This window comes from Phoca vitulina, unplaced genomic scaffold (genome assembly GCF_004348235.1).
Source record: "Phoca vitulina isolate PV1807 unplaced genomic scaffold, GSC_HSeal_1.0 scaffold13, whole genome shotgun sequence".
Classification (NCBI taxonomy): domain Eukaryota; kingdom Metazoa; phylum Chordata; class Mammalia; order Carnivora; family Phocidae; genus Phoca; species Phoca vitulina.
Genome location: NW_022589716.1, coordinates 15,429,991 through 15,444,999, shown reverse-complemented (window position 1 = coordinate 15,444,999; position 15,009 = coordinate 15,429,991). Strand labels below are relative to the sequence as shown.

The following is a 15,009-nucleotide window of genomic DNA, read 5'->3' as shown; positions in this document are numbered from 1 at the left end:
CAGACACAAGAGTACACATCATATAATTCCTTTTATTTCAAGTTCTAACACAGGCGAATTAAGTTACAGTGATGGAAATCAGATCTGTGGTTGCTTGTGGGGTGATGTGTGGGGAATGACTGGGAGGAAACATTGAGGGAACTTTCTGAGATGATGGGAATGTGCATTTTACTGTGTCTAAATTACACCTAAAAAGGTAGGGGGAGTGAAAAGCCCTCTTAATAAATCTCGTTTGAAATGACCAAGCAAAAAAAAAAAAAAAGATTGGTCAAGCCCATAGACGCTGAAAATTTTGGATGAAGGACTTTCTGACGACTGACAACCCAAAGTGACTTGAGGACAACTGGAGATTTTAACAGTAACCACCTGAGAGGGTTCCTGTGAGAATTAAATGAGCTGTAAAGCACTTATCACAGTGCCTGGCACACAGCAGGCGCTTAATGCATCAATGAAAGCTCCGGTTCGCGTTCCAGGCAACGGACTGTGCGCGGTCCCGGGAAGACCGGGCTCATTCATAAGGTGGTTAAGTTCCTATCGTTAGAGTGTGCGCAAGCGACACCTGGTGCCCTTAGGGTTTCAGTGCCCTCAAAAGGCTGACCTAACTCTTAAAGTCCCTGCAGCCTCAAGTTATGTTCCAAAGAGGCTGACTTTCGGTCCCCCTGCTTCAAGCACCAGCACTTACGGAGGCGTCCCCGGCGTGCAGCGCGCACTGCAGCAGCCGCCCGCTCCCGAGGAAAGACAGCGGTAGAACCACCCAACGCGCCACCTCAGCCCCGCCCCTCGGCCCCTCACCCCGAGGGAATGGGCGGGGCACGCAGGCGCCGCGCCCTGCCATTGGCCCGAGCTGGCGGCGGAGGTGGGGCCTAATTCGACTGCCGTCCCAACGACGGCTAGAGGACACAGTCAAGATGGCGGCAGTGTCTGGCCTGATACGGAGACCCCTTGAACAGGTAGGCAGCGGCACGCGTGCCTCCGCGCGATCCCTGCCCACCTTGCGTCCCCTCTCAGTGTCCTCTCTCTCTCCGCCAGGTCTCCGGGCTGCTGAGGAGGCGCTTCCACCGGACGGCGCCGGCGGCGCTGCAGGTAGGTGGCCTGGACCCTAGCCGGGGCAGGGAGGGGCCGTCGATCCCGGGGCGGAGGCCGGGGGCGCGCCTGCGCCGCGGGGAGAGGGACGGCAGCGGGCCGTGGAGTCGACGGATTCCCACGTCCTGCTGGAATTCGCCGTGCCTCTGTTGCGACCCAGCGCCGGACACACTACCAGGTCACCCCCGCCAGGCTCATTGGGATCTGTGGGCGGTCTGAGTACACTAGACTTGACGCTTCTTCCCTCACCCTTCTTTTAAATTTTTTACTGTACTAAAATATACATAACCAAATTTACCATTTTAAAGTGTATATTCAGCGGCACTAAGTCCGTTTACTATGTTGTGAGACCATCACCACCATCCGTCTTCAGAACTTTATCACCATCACAATCAGAAACTCTACGCCTTCTCCAGGAACGTCCCGTTTCCCCCTAGCTCCTGGTAACCTCTCTTGCACTTTCTGTGCCTGTGAATTTATCTATTCTAGGTACATCCTGTAAATGGAATCCTACAATGTTTGTCCTTTTAGGTCTGGCTCATTTCACTTAGCATGATGTTCTCAAGGTTCACTCATGTTGTACCATGTGTCAGAATTTCATTTCTTTTTTTAAGGCTAATATTCCATCTTATGCATATACCACATCTTGTTCATCCATTCATCTGTTGATGGACATTTGGGTGTTTTCATCTTTTGGATTTGTGAATAATGCTAAGAACATTGGTGTGCAAGTAGCTGAGTCCATGCTTTTATTTCTTTTGAGCATCTATCTAGAAGTGGAATTGTTGGATCATACGATAATTCTGTGTTCAACCCTTTGAGGAATTTCCCACTCCTTTTATTTTACTAGAGGATTCTACCAATCTGTCTAGTAAAATAACTTGTAGATTCTGAAGGTAGTGTTTGGAAGTGCCTGGTACCTAGTGAGTGCTCCAAACATAGTCTTATATAGGCTTCTTTAACAGTGCTCTGTCCCACACTAAACCAAGTGTGGAAATAAAACAACCCAGTATAATTTCTACTTAGGAAACTACTTATGAGCTGGTCTGCTGAGCAAACAGATTTTGTTAAGCTGAGATGCACATCAAGAAAAGTGTTCAGTAAACTTCTCATTACCAAATCCAGTCAGGCTGTATGATAAAAATGTTACTTTTGGAATTCTTTTAACTTTTAAAGAGAAGCCTGTTCTAGTGATAGTTTTTATATTGTATGCTGTAGGCAGCCTAGGTAATTATAAAAGGAGAGAATCTCAGTAGTATCTGAAATAATCCTGAAGTAATCTTTGTTGATTGTTTTCTCCATACCTGTGACAGGTGACAGTTCGTGAGGCTATAAACCAAGGTATGGATGAGGAGCTGGAAAGAGATGAGAAGGTATTTCTGCTTGGGGAAGAAGTTGCCCAGTATGATGGGGCATATAAGGTAACCCAGGATACGTGAAAGCAATATAAACTGAGGTGGCTGTTAGCCCCCATATACATTTAAAAGTAATGAGATCATTGTGTAATTTTAGGTTAGTCGAGGCCTGTGGAAGAAATACGGAGATAAGAGGATCATAGACACTCCCATATCTGAGGTAAGCCTTCCGTCAGGAAGCATACCTTTCAGGGGCATGTTAAAGTGTACACTGTTCTGATTTTTACGGATTTTCACTTGTGTTTATGTTTTACTTATAGATGGGCTTTGCTGGAATTGCTGTGGGTGCAGCGATGGTATGTAATCCTCTTTATGAATCTCATCCAAAGAGATTTAACGTGACCTTTTAAAAACATTGAATTGTGGAATGGTTGCCACTTTTTATTGCTTTTTAGTTTTTTAAGATCTTTGTTTTTGATTTGACAGGCTGGGTTGAGGCCCATTTGTGAATTTATGACCTTCAATTTCTCTATGCAAGCCATTGACCAGGTTATAAACTCAGCTGCCAAGACCTACTACATGTCGGGGGGCCATCAGCCTGTGCCCATAGTCTTCAGGGGGCCCAATGGTGCCTCAGCAGGCGTGGCTGCCCAACACTCACAGTGCTTTGCTGCCTGGTATGGGCACTGCCCAGGCTTAAAGGTGGTCAGCCCCTGGAATTCAGAGGATGCAAAAGGACTTATTAAATCAGCCATTCGGGATAATAATCCAGGTCAGTAGAGTGACCCTTAGGTCTCTTTTGAACCTTAAAGAACTAAGTTGAAATCTTTGCCTAGAAGGAAGCCGTTAAAGCCTTCTAGTTAGGCTTGGACATATCATATAAAATGTTAATTAATGATTTACAGATACAGTAAAGACCGTTTTAAAAAAGGTGTTTTTGTTTTTGCTTTTCTGAGTACAAAGGGGCCTGTTAGGAATCTACAACGCTGGTTTAACTACAGTAGATAAAATGAGGACTGACCAGACAATAAATGCCAGCACCTAAATCATTCTCTCAAGGCTACTGGACACAATAGATGTGAGGCTTCCTAATTGGCATGGTGAAACTTTTCACAAAATGAATGATAGTGTTGTATATCCATTTGGTCATGTAGTTACTTCTGTTAAATATTTGTATTTTGCAGTGGTGGTGCTAGAGAATGAACTGATGTATGGAGTTCCTTTTGAATTTCCCTCAGAAGCTCAGTCAAAAGATTTTCTGATTCCCATTGGAAAAGCCAAAATAGAAAGGCAAGGTAAGAGCGCTTATACATGCTTAAATATTATTTGTAATCTAGCCCCTGTATTTATGTTGGTGAAATTCATTCCTTTTTTTTTTTTTTTAAGAGGTGGGGGAGGGTTGGAGGGAGAGGGAGAGAGAATCTTAAGCAGGCTCTAAGCCCAGCGCGGAGCCCAACTCGGGCTCAATCTCACGACTCTGAGATCGTGACTTGAGCTGAAATCAAGAGTCAGAAACTTAACCGACTGAGCCACCTAGGCACCCCTGATCAAATTCATTCTTGAGGTTACTGCCCTTTACTTTGATTAGGAAATTAGAGGAGGAGTTCAAATTAAGAAATGTGTCATGCTTTGCTCCTACACTTGTGCTTTCCTAATTCTCAATCCAGTAGATTTGAATTTCATCTCTAGGAAGGCTACCACGTTCCTCACCTCCCTGGAACAGAGCTGAGTTGAAGATTTTACAAATGAACAAGAGCCACAGTGGCTGCAGAGCAGTACAACATCTTCAGTTTCAACCTGGCCTCTGATCTGTGACCACTTTGTTTCAGGGACACACATAACCGTAGTTGCCCATTCAAGACCTGTGGGCCACTGCTTAGAAGCTGCGACAGTGCTATCTAAAGAGGGAATTGAATGTGAGGTATGTGGACATTCACTTCTTAAAGAATCAGAAAGTTTCCTTTTAAATCTAAAACCCAGAAATAGGAGTTTGAATTCTGTAACAGGTTAACTAAGTGTAAAATCTTGCTTTGTCACTCAGTTCTGCCTCTGCTTGAAGCTGAGAAGCTTCCTGCTTTTCAAATACCTAGCTTTTTACCATGTAGGTTCTAGCTCTGTTAGAGTAGTACCTGCTTTCTCAAGTTGGGATCCAACCTTGGAGCTGGAGGTCGGGAGAGGGGCAAATTAGAAATCAGGGTCTAACTCTTTCAGGTCCAGGACCTACCGCTCGCAGGTTACACTTGGGCAAGATCCGTACCGTGAATCTCAGCCGCATCTGCTGTAAACCAAGGAGAATATGTTTACTGTCCCATCAGGGTGGTTGTGGGAATTACACGTAGTGTAGCACCTGGTGCACGGTGAGCAGTCAGTTGGTAGTTATTAGTTGTTTTGACGAGAAGGAAGTTAAAGCCCAAGAGGATGAGTGAATTCTTAACAGAACCACTTGTGGTAGAAGTAAAGATTTATGTTTTAATTACAATTTCCCATTTTACATTTTGTTCTTGAATAGGCAGATTTGATTTTCCCAGACCCAGAGATGAACAGGAGACAAAGAGGGGGTGGTACTATGGGCATGAGACTGTATCTGTGCCGCAGTGACTCTGTGAAACGTATCTGTATTGTCTGCTCAGGTGATAAATATGCGAACCATCAGACCAATGGACATTGAAACAATAGAAGCCAGTGTCATGAAGACCAATCATCTCATAACTGTGGAAGGAGGCTGGCCACAGTTTGGAGTAGGAGCTGAAGTTTGTGCCAGGATCATGGAAGGTATTTCAGAGAAAATGGTTCTGGAATGCTCAAGCTGTAATAAACAGTGTGTACCTGGATACTGGATAGAGATCAAAAGCTAGGGGTGGCCAACAGTCTTAACTTTCAACTTGTCACCTTGGCATTTTTCCTTTGGGTAAATATTTTTAAAAAGCCAGAAGCAGTCCCGGTAATTAGTATTCCTTTAGATTTTCTCTCCTTTGGAGAGCCATACCTCCTGTGGGAAGGTGGTGGTGCTAAGTGGCTTTTCTTGCCTCTCTCAGTTGAGCCTCCTTCTCTTCTAGGCCCTGCATTCAATTTCCTGGATGCTCCTGCAGTTCGTGTCACCGGTGCTGACGTCCCTATGCCTTATGCAAAGATTCTGGAAGACAACTCTGTACCTCAGGTTAAAGACATCATATTTGCAATAAAGAAAACATTAAATATTTAGTTTGGACTTGAATTTCAAGTCATTGGGATTTACTTAAAATACTTGCTGTCACTTCACCTGGATCGTACTGTAAGACCTTAGGATTCATAAAGTTATCCCTAAAGCAACAACACAAATGTTTTTGTACTTGGAAGAAGTTTAAATGTGCTTGTATGTGGAAAAATTCTTCTCTCCTGCCCTAGACTCCATGGCGTTTTTTTTGGTCTGTTACAATTACCATGTTCTTTGAATAAGCCTAATGTAAAATTTTACCCTCTCACAAGGACAAGGTATGAATGTGGCAGAGTTCTACAGAAAGATGTATCCAAAAATGACAACTTGTATGTAAAGATGAAAGCTATTATCTACATTTGCTGTTAAGATTGTTTTGATACGGAATAAAGGAATTCCTAACTATGACTAATTGTATTTTTATTTTTATTTTTTTAAAGATGTTTATTTATTTACTTGACAGAGAGAGACACAGCAAGAGAGGGAACACAAGCAGGGGGAGTGGGAGAGGGAGAAGCAGGCTTCCCGCTGAGCAGGGAGCCCGATGCGGGGCTCCATCCCAGGACCCTCGGATCATGACCTGAGCCGAAGGCAGACGCTAAACAACGGAGCCACCCAGGCGCTCCTAATTGTATTTTTATATTCTTGAGGTAATAAATGTGGGATGGATGGAGGTCTTAAAATTCTGCTAAGAATTTCTGTTAAGAAATTAGTGACACTAAATCACCTAAACTGCCATCACATTTATAACAGGAACTTGTCCACAGACTCTTCAAATGCCCAATTGTAATAGGGTTCCCTTCCAAATTAAACCAAAATTCATGTCAGGTATTTTTCCTTTTGCCGAAAAATAGACATTCTGCCATATGCCGTCTTCTTTAGAAGTTGAGACAGAAAAGACAGGTTTAAATTAGTTATAGAAGCAAACAAGGGGTGCCTAATTTAAATAGCAAGACAGGATTGTTAGCTTTTAGTAATTAAGAGAGAAAAGATGACACAAAAGAAATACTCTATGGATCTATTCTTTATAAAAGTTCCCACAAAAAATTCCCCCTTCAAAGGCCTAGCCAAGCTACAGACAACACATTTTCTTCACATGGTTTATTTTAATAAAAAATACAGCTGAACATTTATCACAGATTAAATGAAACTATACACAATGACATTCTCTCTGCATAGTAACCAACACTGATGTGTGTACTTGAATTTTTAAATGGATTAATGATAATCCTTTAAAGTGCAATTTATTAAAGGGTTTAAGCAAATCATAGGATAAAGGATCTAATAAATGAGCAACATTAAAAAGATATATTTGGATAAATCTTTCAAAAATCAGAATTGATTTCTATGGATGCCAAATTTACTTGTGTTGTAATAATAACTCCCCACAAACCACAAACTTGACTTTATTGCTGAGGATTAAGGAGATCCTCTGATCGGCAAGAGCTTTTCCTGATGTTTACATTTTCTGTCCAATACACTCTAACTAAAAGGAACTAGGAGTCTAGAGTGGTTGCTTTCACAGCCCTGAGTTCTATAACCACAATGGTATTCCCGTTAGAACCTAGAGAAGGTTCCGGACTAGACTTGCCCCTGTCTATCTGAATGGAAAAGGAAGAACTCAGTTGCTTCTCTCACTCCGCAACATAACTATGCTTTGGACTACAGTGTTAATAATGTCCAAGACAAAATTAGGTAGCAAAAATGGGAGTTATCTAAGAACCAGAAAATGCTTTATAGAGAAATGAGAGGAACATTTCTGGGAGCTGTCTGACAGGTTGGGAGGGATTGCAACCCAAAGGTCATTCACTGCTGTGACTGAACATTGTCATTGTTTTTCTGTCCGTTTCCTTCAGCTGGTGACAAGGTTGACTCCAATATGCTGCTATCCCCAAAAGAAGCCCATTAGAGGATGAACCAGGCTCCTTTAAAATGGTAATAAAGGAGCAAAATAAATATTTCTTAAGGCAGAAACGCCAGCCTGATTTTATTCTACTTGAATATTTCCCTCTTGAGAAGCCTCTTGCCTGAGCATCTGCAAAAGAGTCTGCGGCTGTCCTGGCTCAGCAATCATTCATCTGGAAAGAGAGTACTTCAGGGATTGGAGGTGGGAGGAAAAAAACAAAGAACTTTTCCCTCCAAGTGTAAACACGAAGCTTTAGCCGATCTTAGGAGCACTATGATCACAGGTTTCGGCTTTCCTCAAAGTTCCCTTTTGGAAATTCTGGATGGAGCTGAGTAAGGCCCCGCGGCTCACACCGTTCACAGCCTGGGGCAGGAGCTGTGTAGGCACCTCTGGGCTCGCAGGAAGCAAGGGAGCTGCTGCTGGTGGAGGTGGAGGCGGAGGTGGAGGCGGAGGAGGTAAAGCGGACGTCCCTGGGGGGTGGGGGAGGAGAGGGGACAGTGAGTATCATCTCTCCCAACACCCCACACACATGCTACTGCTCAGTCCTGGGTAGAAGGGACTTGGATGAGACTGCAAATGTGTTCCCCCAGAGGGACCAAGCTACGGTACTGTACAGTTTTTAAAATGCTGAACAAGAAAGCTAGAAGCATCAAAGGGGAATTAATTCAAGGTTGCCATTTTCCCCAGATAATAGTCATCTAAGACTGAATATCACAGATTACATGAAACTATACACAGTGACCTTCTCCCTACGTAGATGAGGCTTTAACTCCATTTCCAAATTTTAGCAATGGTCCCAAAAGAAAAGTTCCATCAGCTACTTTAGGCAGGTCCAGGGCACCTACTGAGCTAGCAAGTAAAGACAGACATTTGTATGCACAGAGTTGGACTACCTGAGTATCAATTACTGATAAAGGATGAACATTTCTTTAGCTGCCCCAACACACACAATATTTGAAGGATGTGATTTAATAGAAAATGACAAAGCACTCAGGATTCTAGGCAAGGAACCAGTGCCCACTGGGTTAAGGGTTCCCCAGGGGCGCGTGTCTCAAATAATAATTTTCTATTAGGCTGCATTAGAGAAATATAAGATGCTAATAACTGTTAACAGTGCAAGATGGGGGGCAGAGGGCTCTCTCCCTGGCAATGGTATTCCTCAGGGAGCAGTCTTTCTCAGCACCTTCTTTCCACTGGGGCCTAACCCAGGAACAGAATTGAGCTGCAATAACCCTACATCTTTGCTGAAGCATCAGGAGAGACTCTACCCTGGTGGGCAAGGAGAAGGAAACTGGACACGTATCTAAAACTTCCCTTAGCTTCCAGGCACACGAACATGTGGCAGTTGAATGTTACAATTTTGAATCGATGAATGAATTACTCTCCTAGGACAAAATAAAAACTGAGTACAGCCAAAGACCTGCTTTAAAGAACTTGCTGGTGCCACAGAGTTACCTGCCCCATTACCTATGGACCTTGCAGCTCTCGGTGACTCCTGTGTCTGTTTCTAGCCTTAGCCTCGGCCCCTCCTAGGGCTACATAGCGAGACATTCTGTTAGGCGTTCTTCCCCTCTAACCTGCTACTGAGCTGAGGTGGTGGTAACAAGTAAACATACCAATCACCACTTGAGTTTCTGTGGATGAGTGGTTCAGGGTCACCAATCAAATACTTAGGTAAGAGCATCCTTTTTACCGAGTGTGACACATAACAGTTCAAAGTCTTGTATTTCATAGAAAACCACTTACCTTCCTTACATCTTTTACTCAAACCTAAGGCAGCTGAAATTAAAAAATCACATAGATACACACATTCATGCTCTGCAATCTCAGAATTCTCAAATGATGAAAATATAGCAATATGAATAAACATTAAATACAGACAAATGAATAAAATGTAATTCTCACTAGTTCTATACAGTAACAACTAATGAATGAAGTTCTATTGCATTTTCTGCCAGGGTGGCTTATGGAAAAATGTTCCCAGCTTTATGTTACAGGGTTACAAAGATAAAAAGGACTTTAAATCCACAATGATTGCTAAGGTGAGAAGAGCAGGGAGAATAAGCGTGCTAGAAGGGGGTTTTGGAGAGTGGCCAGTGAAATCCCAGGAGGAGGGGGGTGTCTCTGAAGGCTCTTGGGACTCAACAGCAGCACCAGGAGCTCCCAGAGGAGCCGCAGGTGCCGATACCCCGCAGCGCCACCCAATGGCCAGCATCTGGGTTTGACATTCCGTACCAGAAGGGGCTTCAGTTTCTGCCTGCCAGCTTTGTGCTTTGACCTTGGAGAAAAGTCACTGCAGGTTACAAGAAAGAAGACAGGCTCTGGGCTGCAAGTGCTAAAGGCACAGAGCAAGCCATCCAGAGACCCATTACCCCTCCAGCCCGGGATTCTGGGTGGCTAGAGGTGGGTCTCAGCCGCTGGACCTGGATAGAGAACGAATCTGCTTGGTCCTCACGAGGAGCCAACCCTCGACTTTGGCTGTGTTACCAGCCACTCAAAAATTAAAAGTGCAAATTGACGATCTCAGAGTTTGGGAGGTGGGGGTGGTGCTCAGTACATGGATCTTTATTTTTCCGAGTAAAGGCTGAGACTGTTTTGGCTTTAAAAATGAATCTCCTTGAATACGTAGGTAGCATAAATAAATACACGGTCCCAAGTGTCACCGAGTAACCCATGCTTATAAAGCAAATGAGAAGTGGGGGTCTGTGCAAAAGGAGACGCTGCTCATCCAAGGGTAAGGAGCAAGGTCACCCTGATGTCTGCCCCCAGAGGGCCGGACCAGACCCAAAGGGCCTATCTGTCCCATGAGGCCCAATTTCCTCACTGGGCCTGCAACAACTAGGGCAGATCTTCATGTGTACAACCAGGGCCAGACAAGACCTCATCTTGCCAGCTCAGAACACTCTGGAAGTAGGGAGGAAGTCCCACAGTCAGAAGGTCAGGAGTGGAGGAAGCAAGAACACAGACCCAGGGACTCAGCCTCTGACTATAGGCCCCATCAGGGTTTTTTGGCCTTTTCATTTTACATTCTCTATAGTCCACAAGCTTCCTTTAAAGATTTGCTGGGGCTTAAGCTACAACATGTTCTAACAGTTGGCAATATTGATAGGGGCCCAGTGCAGAGTTGGCTATTGTGCCCGAGGCCAGCATGAGTGCCACCGACTCGTCCCTGCCAGCAGGTACCCAACAGCCCTTATCTCTAGGCCCCAGATAAGACCAGACAGATTCCATGTTACACTGGTTGCTAATTAACTAGAATTTAAATAAAAATTTGAAGGAAAAAAAAAAAAAGGTTGGTCGCTAACTGAATTCTCCCTGCTTTGAAAAATATTGGCCTGCAAACCCAGGATGAGGGATGTTCCAAAACAGTTCTCTCCCATCCCACCTACTCTTAGACAAAAATCCCAAAAGCCAACTCCTTTACCCTCCCCAGAATCCCATCCACCAAACTAAGGAGAACCTGGCAATCCAGCAGAGGCCCTGGAATGGACCACAGACCGCTGCAGGAAGAGCAAAGGTTCGATCTAGGGTGGAATGCCTTGCTAGAAACATCCTCACCAGCCTTGGCAAAAGGACACCTGGGGGGGGGTGCCCTTTCTTTGGGGCCAGTTTTAGCAGTGGGCCATCTACAAGTCTCTGTAGGTCTGAGTTCCTTTGTGGTCCGCGAACAGAAGTGGGGAGACCATGGGGCCACCAGACCAACACGAGGACCTGCTAGCCACCCTTGAGAGGGAACAGAGAGCAGTGACCTCAAGAAGCAGGCAGCCCCCCCAGCTCTTGGCAACTGCCTTTGTATTTTGTAGATGAGAAGGCTGCACTCATGTCCCAACTCAAGAATTATTAGGGATGCTTTAAAGAAAACTGTTTTCCCCGACAGTTATAAAAGCCAGTGAGTTGTCTTCCTGAAACCAAGAACTCAATCGGCTAACACTCTTTCCCTTCATCAGAGTGATAGGGAACCAATATGTTTGCTGCACTAAGACTCTGGGATCCTGCTTTCCAAAACTGAAACATACCAAAATGCCATGTGGTTGATTTGCAGTTTTAGAGCTGTATTTTAAAACTACAATCAGAGTGGAAAAGAAGATTTTGAAGGTCACAGTGAAAATGAAATGAATGTAAATGAAGTCACTTGGGTGCTTTTTAAAGATGCTGTATTTCATTTAAATGTTCAGATAAGGAAATTGTCCCAAATCTGCTTTCCCATTTGTTCATCACTTCAGTGATCTAGATGCACTGGGGCCCATTTCACATCCAGAAACAGAGCATCTTTAAAGTTAGAGAAATTAGTATAGCTTACTTTACCGAAAATTCACGTTCAAAATGGTGCATGCTCTACTGAAAACAGCAAAGAGAGAGAAAGAGAAAGAGAGGGGACATAAGTCATTATTCGATTTTAGTGTCATTTAATCAAATAGTAAGAGAGAGCAAAATATTAGTCTGAATCACATGCTGATTATTCTCACTGCCAAACTAGGATCTACTTCACCGCAAAATGCATTGGTTTGTAAACACGACCGTGACCCTTTTAGAACAGGGCAAATATGCTAATACAGTAATCAAAGAGTCAATATGCTAATAGAGTTGCCAGAGAGTCACTTTCCTCTTCATACTTTTTTCTGTCCCCCCCCCCCCCCCCCCACCCTGCCATTTGGGTAGGATTTTTATTTGTTTACAGCACAATACTCACTTCAGAAGACCAGTGAAGGTTTTAGTTCTTCCCCAGCCCCCGAAAAGTGGAATGGGTACAGGAAGTGTAATTAGTTCTATTGCTAAATAAGGACAGTTTATCAAGAAGGGAGAAAAATTAGAACCCATCACTTTTCTCAATCGAGTCTTCTATAATGTACAATGGAGACGGGTCTTTTTAAAGCTGGGAAGAGCAAGAGCACAGGGTTCTAAGGTGAAACAGCGGCAAGGGGCCCCTCCCTGAAGGCCGCTGGGACCTACAAGCTGAATTCCGCAGTGAGTGACATTGGCTTACTTGTGGCTATAAAACCATTAAAAAGAAAACAAGCAAGGCAAACCTTGTTCTTGTCTTCCTTTTAACTGACTAGATTCCAGGTTAAATGTGAAGGATAATGCTTTCCCTGACAGTGAATCCCAGAGCTCCTGATGAACGAAGAGAATCGTTTCGTCTGGGGAGGGACTGAGAAATGAGGCTCATGAGATGCTGGGCAGACTGACCACTCACGAGGGACAGATCTGGAAGGATGCTGAGGACACTGCCCTAAGCCACCTCCACCCACACCGGCCTTACCCCCTTGGGCTTGGATGTGGGGAAGGAGGGCTGAAAGAGGGCAGGAGAGCAGAGCCAACATACTCTTCAGAGAAGCACTGAAGGCAGACCTGTTTGTCCCAAAGATGGCAACTGGTTTGTGTGTGTGTAGGTTTCAAGAAAAAGAGGCAATTCTTATGGCCAGAGACAGGGATTTTGAGCCAAGAATGGGTTTCAGACTTTGACCTGGCCAGACACATTCTGGAAGCTCCCAACATTCTAAATAAATATCTCTTTTTTGTGCCTTATTTATTCTTAACCATCCTTCCTATTATTCAAGCTTTCAGTCACTCTGTGCCCATAAGGCTCTGTTTTCCCTCCTCCATCTCTCTAGATCTGAAACGTTCCTCTCTCTCCACTCATCCTTACACACTGAGTTTTCTTATAACTTTCTTTTTTTTTTTTTTTTTAGATTTTATTTATTCATTTGAGACACAGAGATACAGAGGGAGAGAGAGCATGAGCAGGGGTGAGGCAGAGGGAGAGGGAGAAGCAGGATCCCTGCTGAGCCAGGAGCCCGATGTGGGACTCGATCCCAGGACCCCGGGATCACGACCTGAGCCAAAGGCAGATGCTCAACCATCTGAGCCACCCAGGCGCCCCTACACACTGAGTTTTCTATAAATTGCCAGCTCGCTCTCTCCAAAATGACTGCTTTAAATTATAAGCTGCAAGCCAAAGGGCTAGAATTCTCTTGCAGGGCATTCATAGCTTATACTTAATAGCACGTTACTGCTTATAAAGCTTTGTGATGACCTAATAAAGACCAGGAATTCTTTTAGAAGACAGCTTCAAAGGATGGAAATTACTTGTCCAAGGTCTTAGCTGCAAAGTGGCAGGGCTAGGACCCACGTCCAGGGTGTTCCAACTCTACTTTCAGGGTTCTTTTCAGGCCACTGACCAATATTTAACAGCACACACCCCACAGTGTACCCAAGAGAACGGGCACTCGATCAAAACCGGTGGGGTAAATGGGCAAGGTCAGAACCAAGTTCGGATCCCCACTTGTGTGACCTTGGTCAAAGTCCTTTAACCTCACTAGAGCCTCCGTTTCTTTGCCTTTAAAATGGAGCTTTAGTAGAAACTACTCTCATTGAATAGGAAGGAATTCGTGAGGATTAAATCAAACAACGCCTATAAATCAAATAGAACAGTGCCTCGCACAAAGTAAGTGCCTAAAATATGTTATCTAATTATTAAGAACAATAATAATTTAGGGTCTCCTCTTACTTAGCTTTCCCAAAACACTCTTGTGCAAACCTGTTTTAAAAAGAAACCACACACAGGCGCCTGGGTGGCTCAGTCGTTAAGTGTCTGCCTTCGGCTCAGGTCATGATCCCAGGGATCGAGCCCCGCATCGGGCTCCCTGCTTCATGGGAAGCCTGCTTCTCCCTCTCTCCCTGCTTGTGTTCCCTCTCTCGCTGTCTTTCTCTCTGTGTCAAATAAATAAATAAAATCTTTAAAAAAAAAAAAAAAAAGAAACCACACACACACAATAATTGCAAGACAACAGGCCTGTCTGCTCCGAAAGAGAGAGTGGAAGGGCGTACTTTTCTGTGTGTGTGTGTGTGTGTGTGTGTGTGTGTAAACTGGGACCTTCTAAACCACTCAGTTCTAGGAATACAAATGTAAACATGAGCTAGTGATATTTACCATGAAATAAGTCAGGATAAAGAATTGTAAAGCTCTTGAAAGAGTGACCTTCCAGAAGTAGGAAGCATAACCTTTAACAGAAAAGAAAGGAATGTTCTCACTGAAAATAGAAGGATTGCAGCAAAAGTTTTAGAGAATCCCACCCCTCCCAAAGGAATCACCAGCAGACTTAGGGAAATGATATTTCCCCATCTATCTGGTAAGGACTTCAAGAAGAGGTGCCATGGCACGAGGTGCAGTAAGAAATGGGAGAGACCCCAGCCCTCACCCAATTGCTGGAAAGAGCTCATGAGAGTGAGACCCCTTCCCTTAGAAACATCTGTTACTTCTGCCCCATACTAAGAGTCGCGGAGCCTAAGACCATTGTCAGCTATCACGAATGTGGTTAAAGCTGATGCTTTCAGGAAGGAAGACAATGCGGTCCAACTGAACTTGCCTAAGTTGATCTGTTGCTGAGCAAACAGGGTCCCCAGTGGATTTACAGTATGCTTGATTAGAAGAGACTGTGAGATGGTCTCCCCTTAATTCCGACCTTTTTGCC

At 44.3% G+C, this 15,009-nt stretch overlaps 2 protein-coding genes across 10 annotated transcripts in view; one reads left to right on the top strand and one right to left on the bottom strand.

The window, feature by feature from the left end:
- Positions 1–864: 864 nt before the first annotated feature.
- PDHB (pyruvate dehydrogenase E1 subunit beta) lies at positions 865–6,039 on the top strand. The gene is made up of 10 exons (XM_032411615.1): positions 865–950; positions 1,030–1,083; positions 2,397–2,504; positions 2,596–2,658; positions 2,759–2,794; positions 2,925–3,210; positions 3,623–3,733; positions 4,268–4,359; positions 5,069–5,210; positions 5,495–6,039. Exons 1-10 carry the CDS (start codon positions 909–911, stop codon positions 5,638–5,640), a joined length of 1,080 nt encoding a protein of 359 aa, XP_032267506.1. The 5' UTR covers positions 865–908; the 3' UTR covers positions 5,641–6,039.
- A 242-nt stretch (positions 6,040–6,281) lies between these two features.
- The window catches only part of PXK (PX domain containing serine/threonine kinase like), a 75,209-nt gene continuing 66,481 nt past the window's right edge, over positions 6,282–15,009 (bottom strand). For 2 of the 9 annotated variants that reach the window (XM_032411613.1, XM_032411614.1), the window contains exons 18-19: positions 9,280–9,316; positions 6,282–8,007 (exon numbers count right to left, since the gene is read on the bottom strand). In XM_032411613.1, coding sequence (XP_032267504.1) covers positions 7,815–8,007; positions 9,280–9,316 — 230 coding nt within the window. In that variant the 3' untranslated portion in view covers positions 6,282–7,814. The other 7 variants (XM_032411606.1, XM_032411607.1, XM_032411608.1 and 4 more) reach the window with 4 other exon arrangements.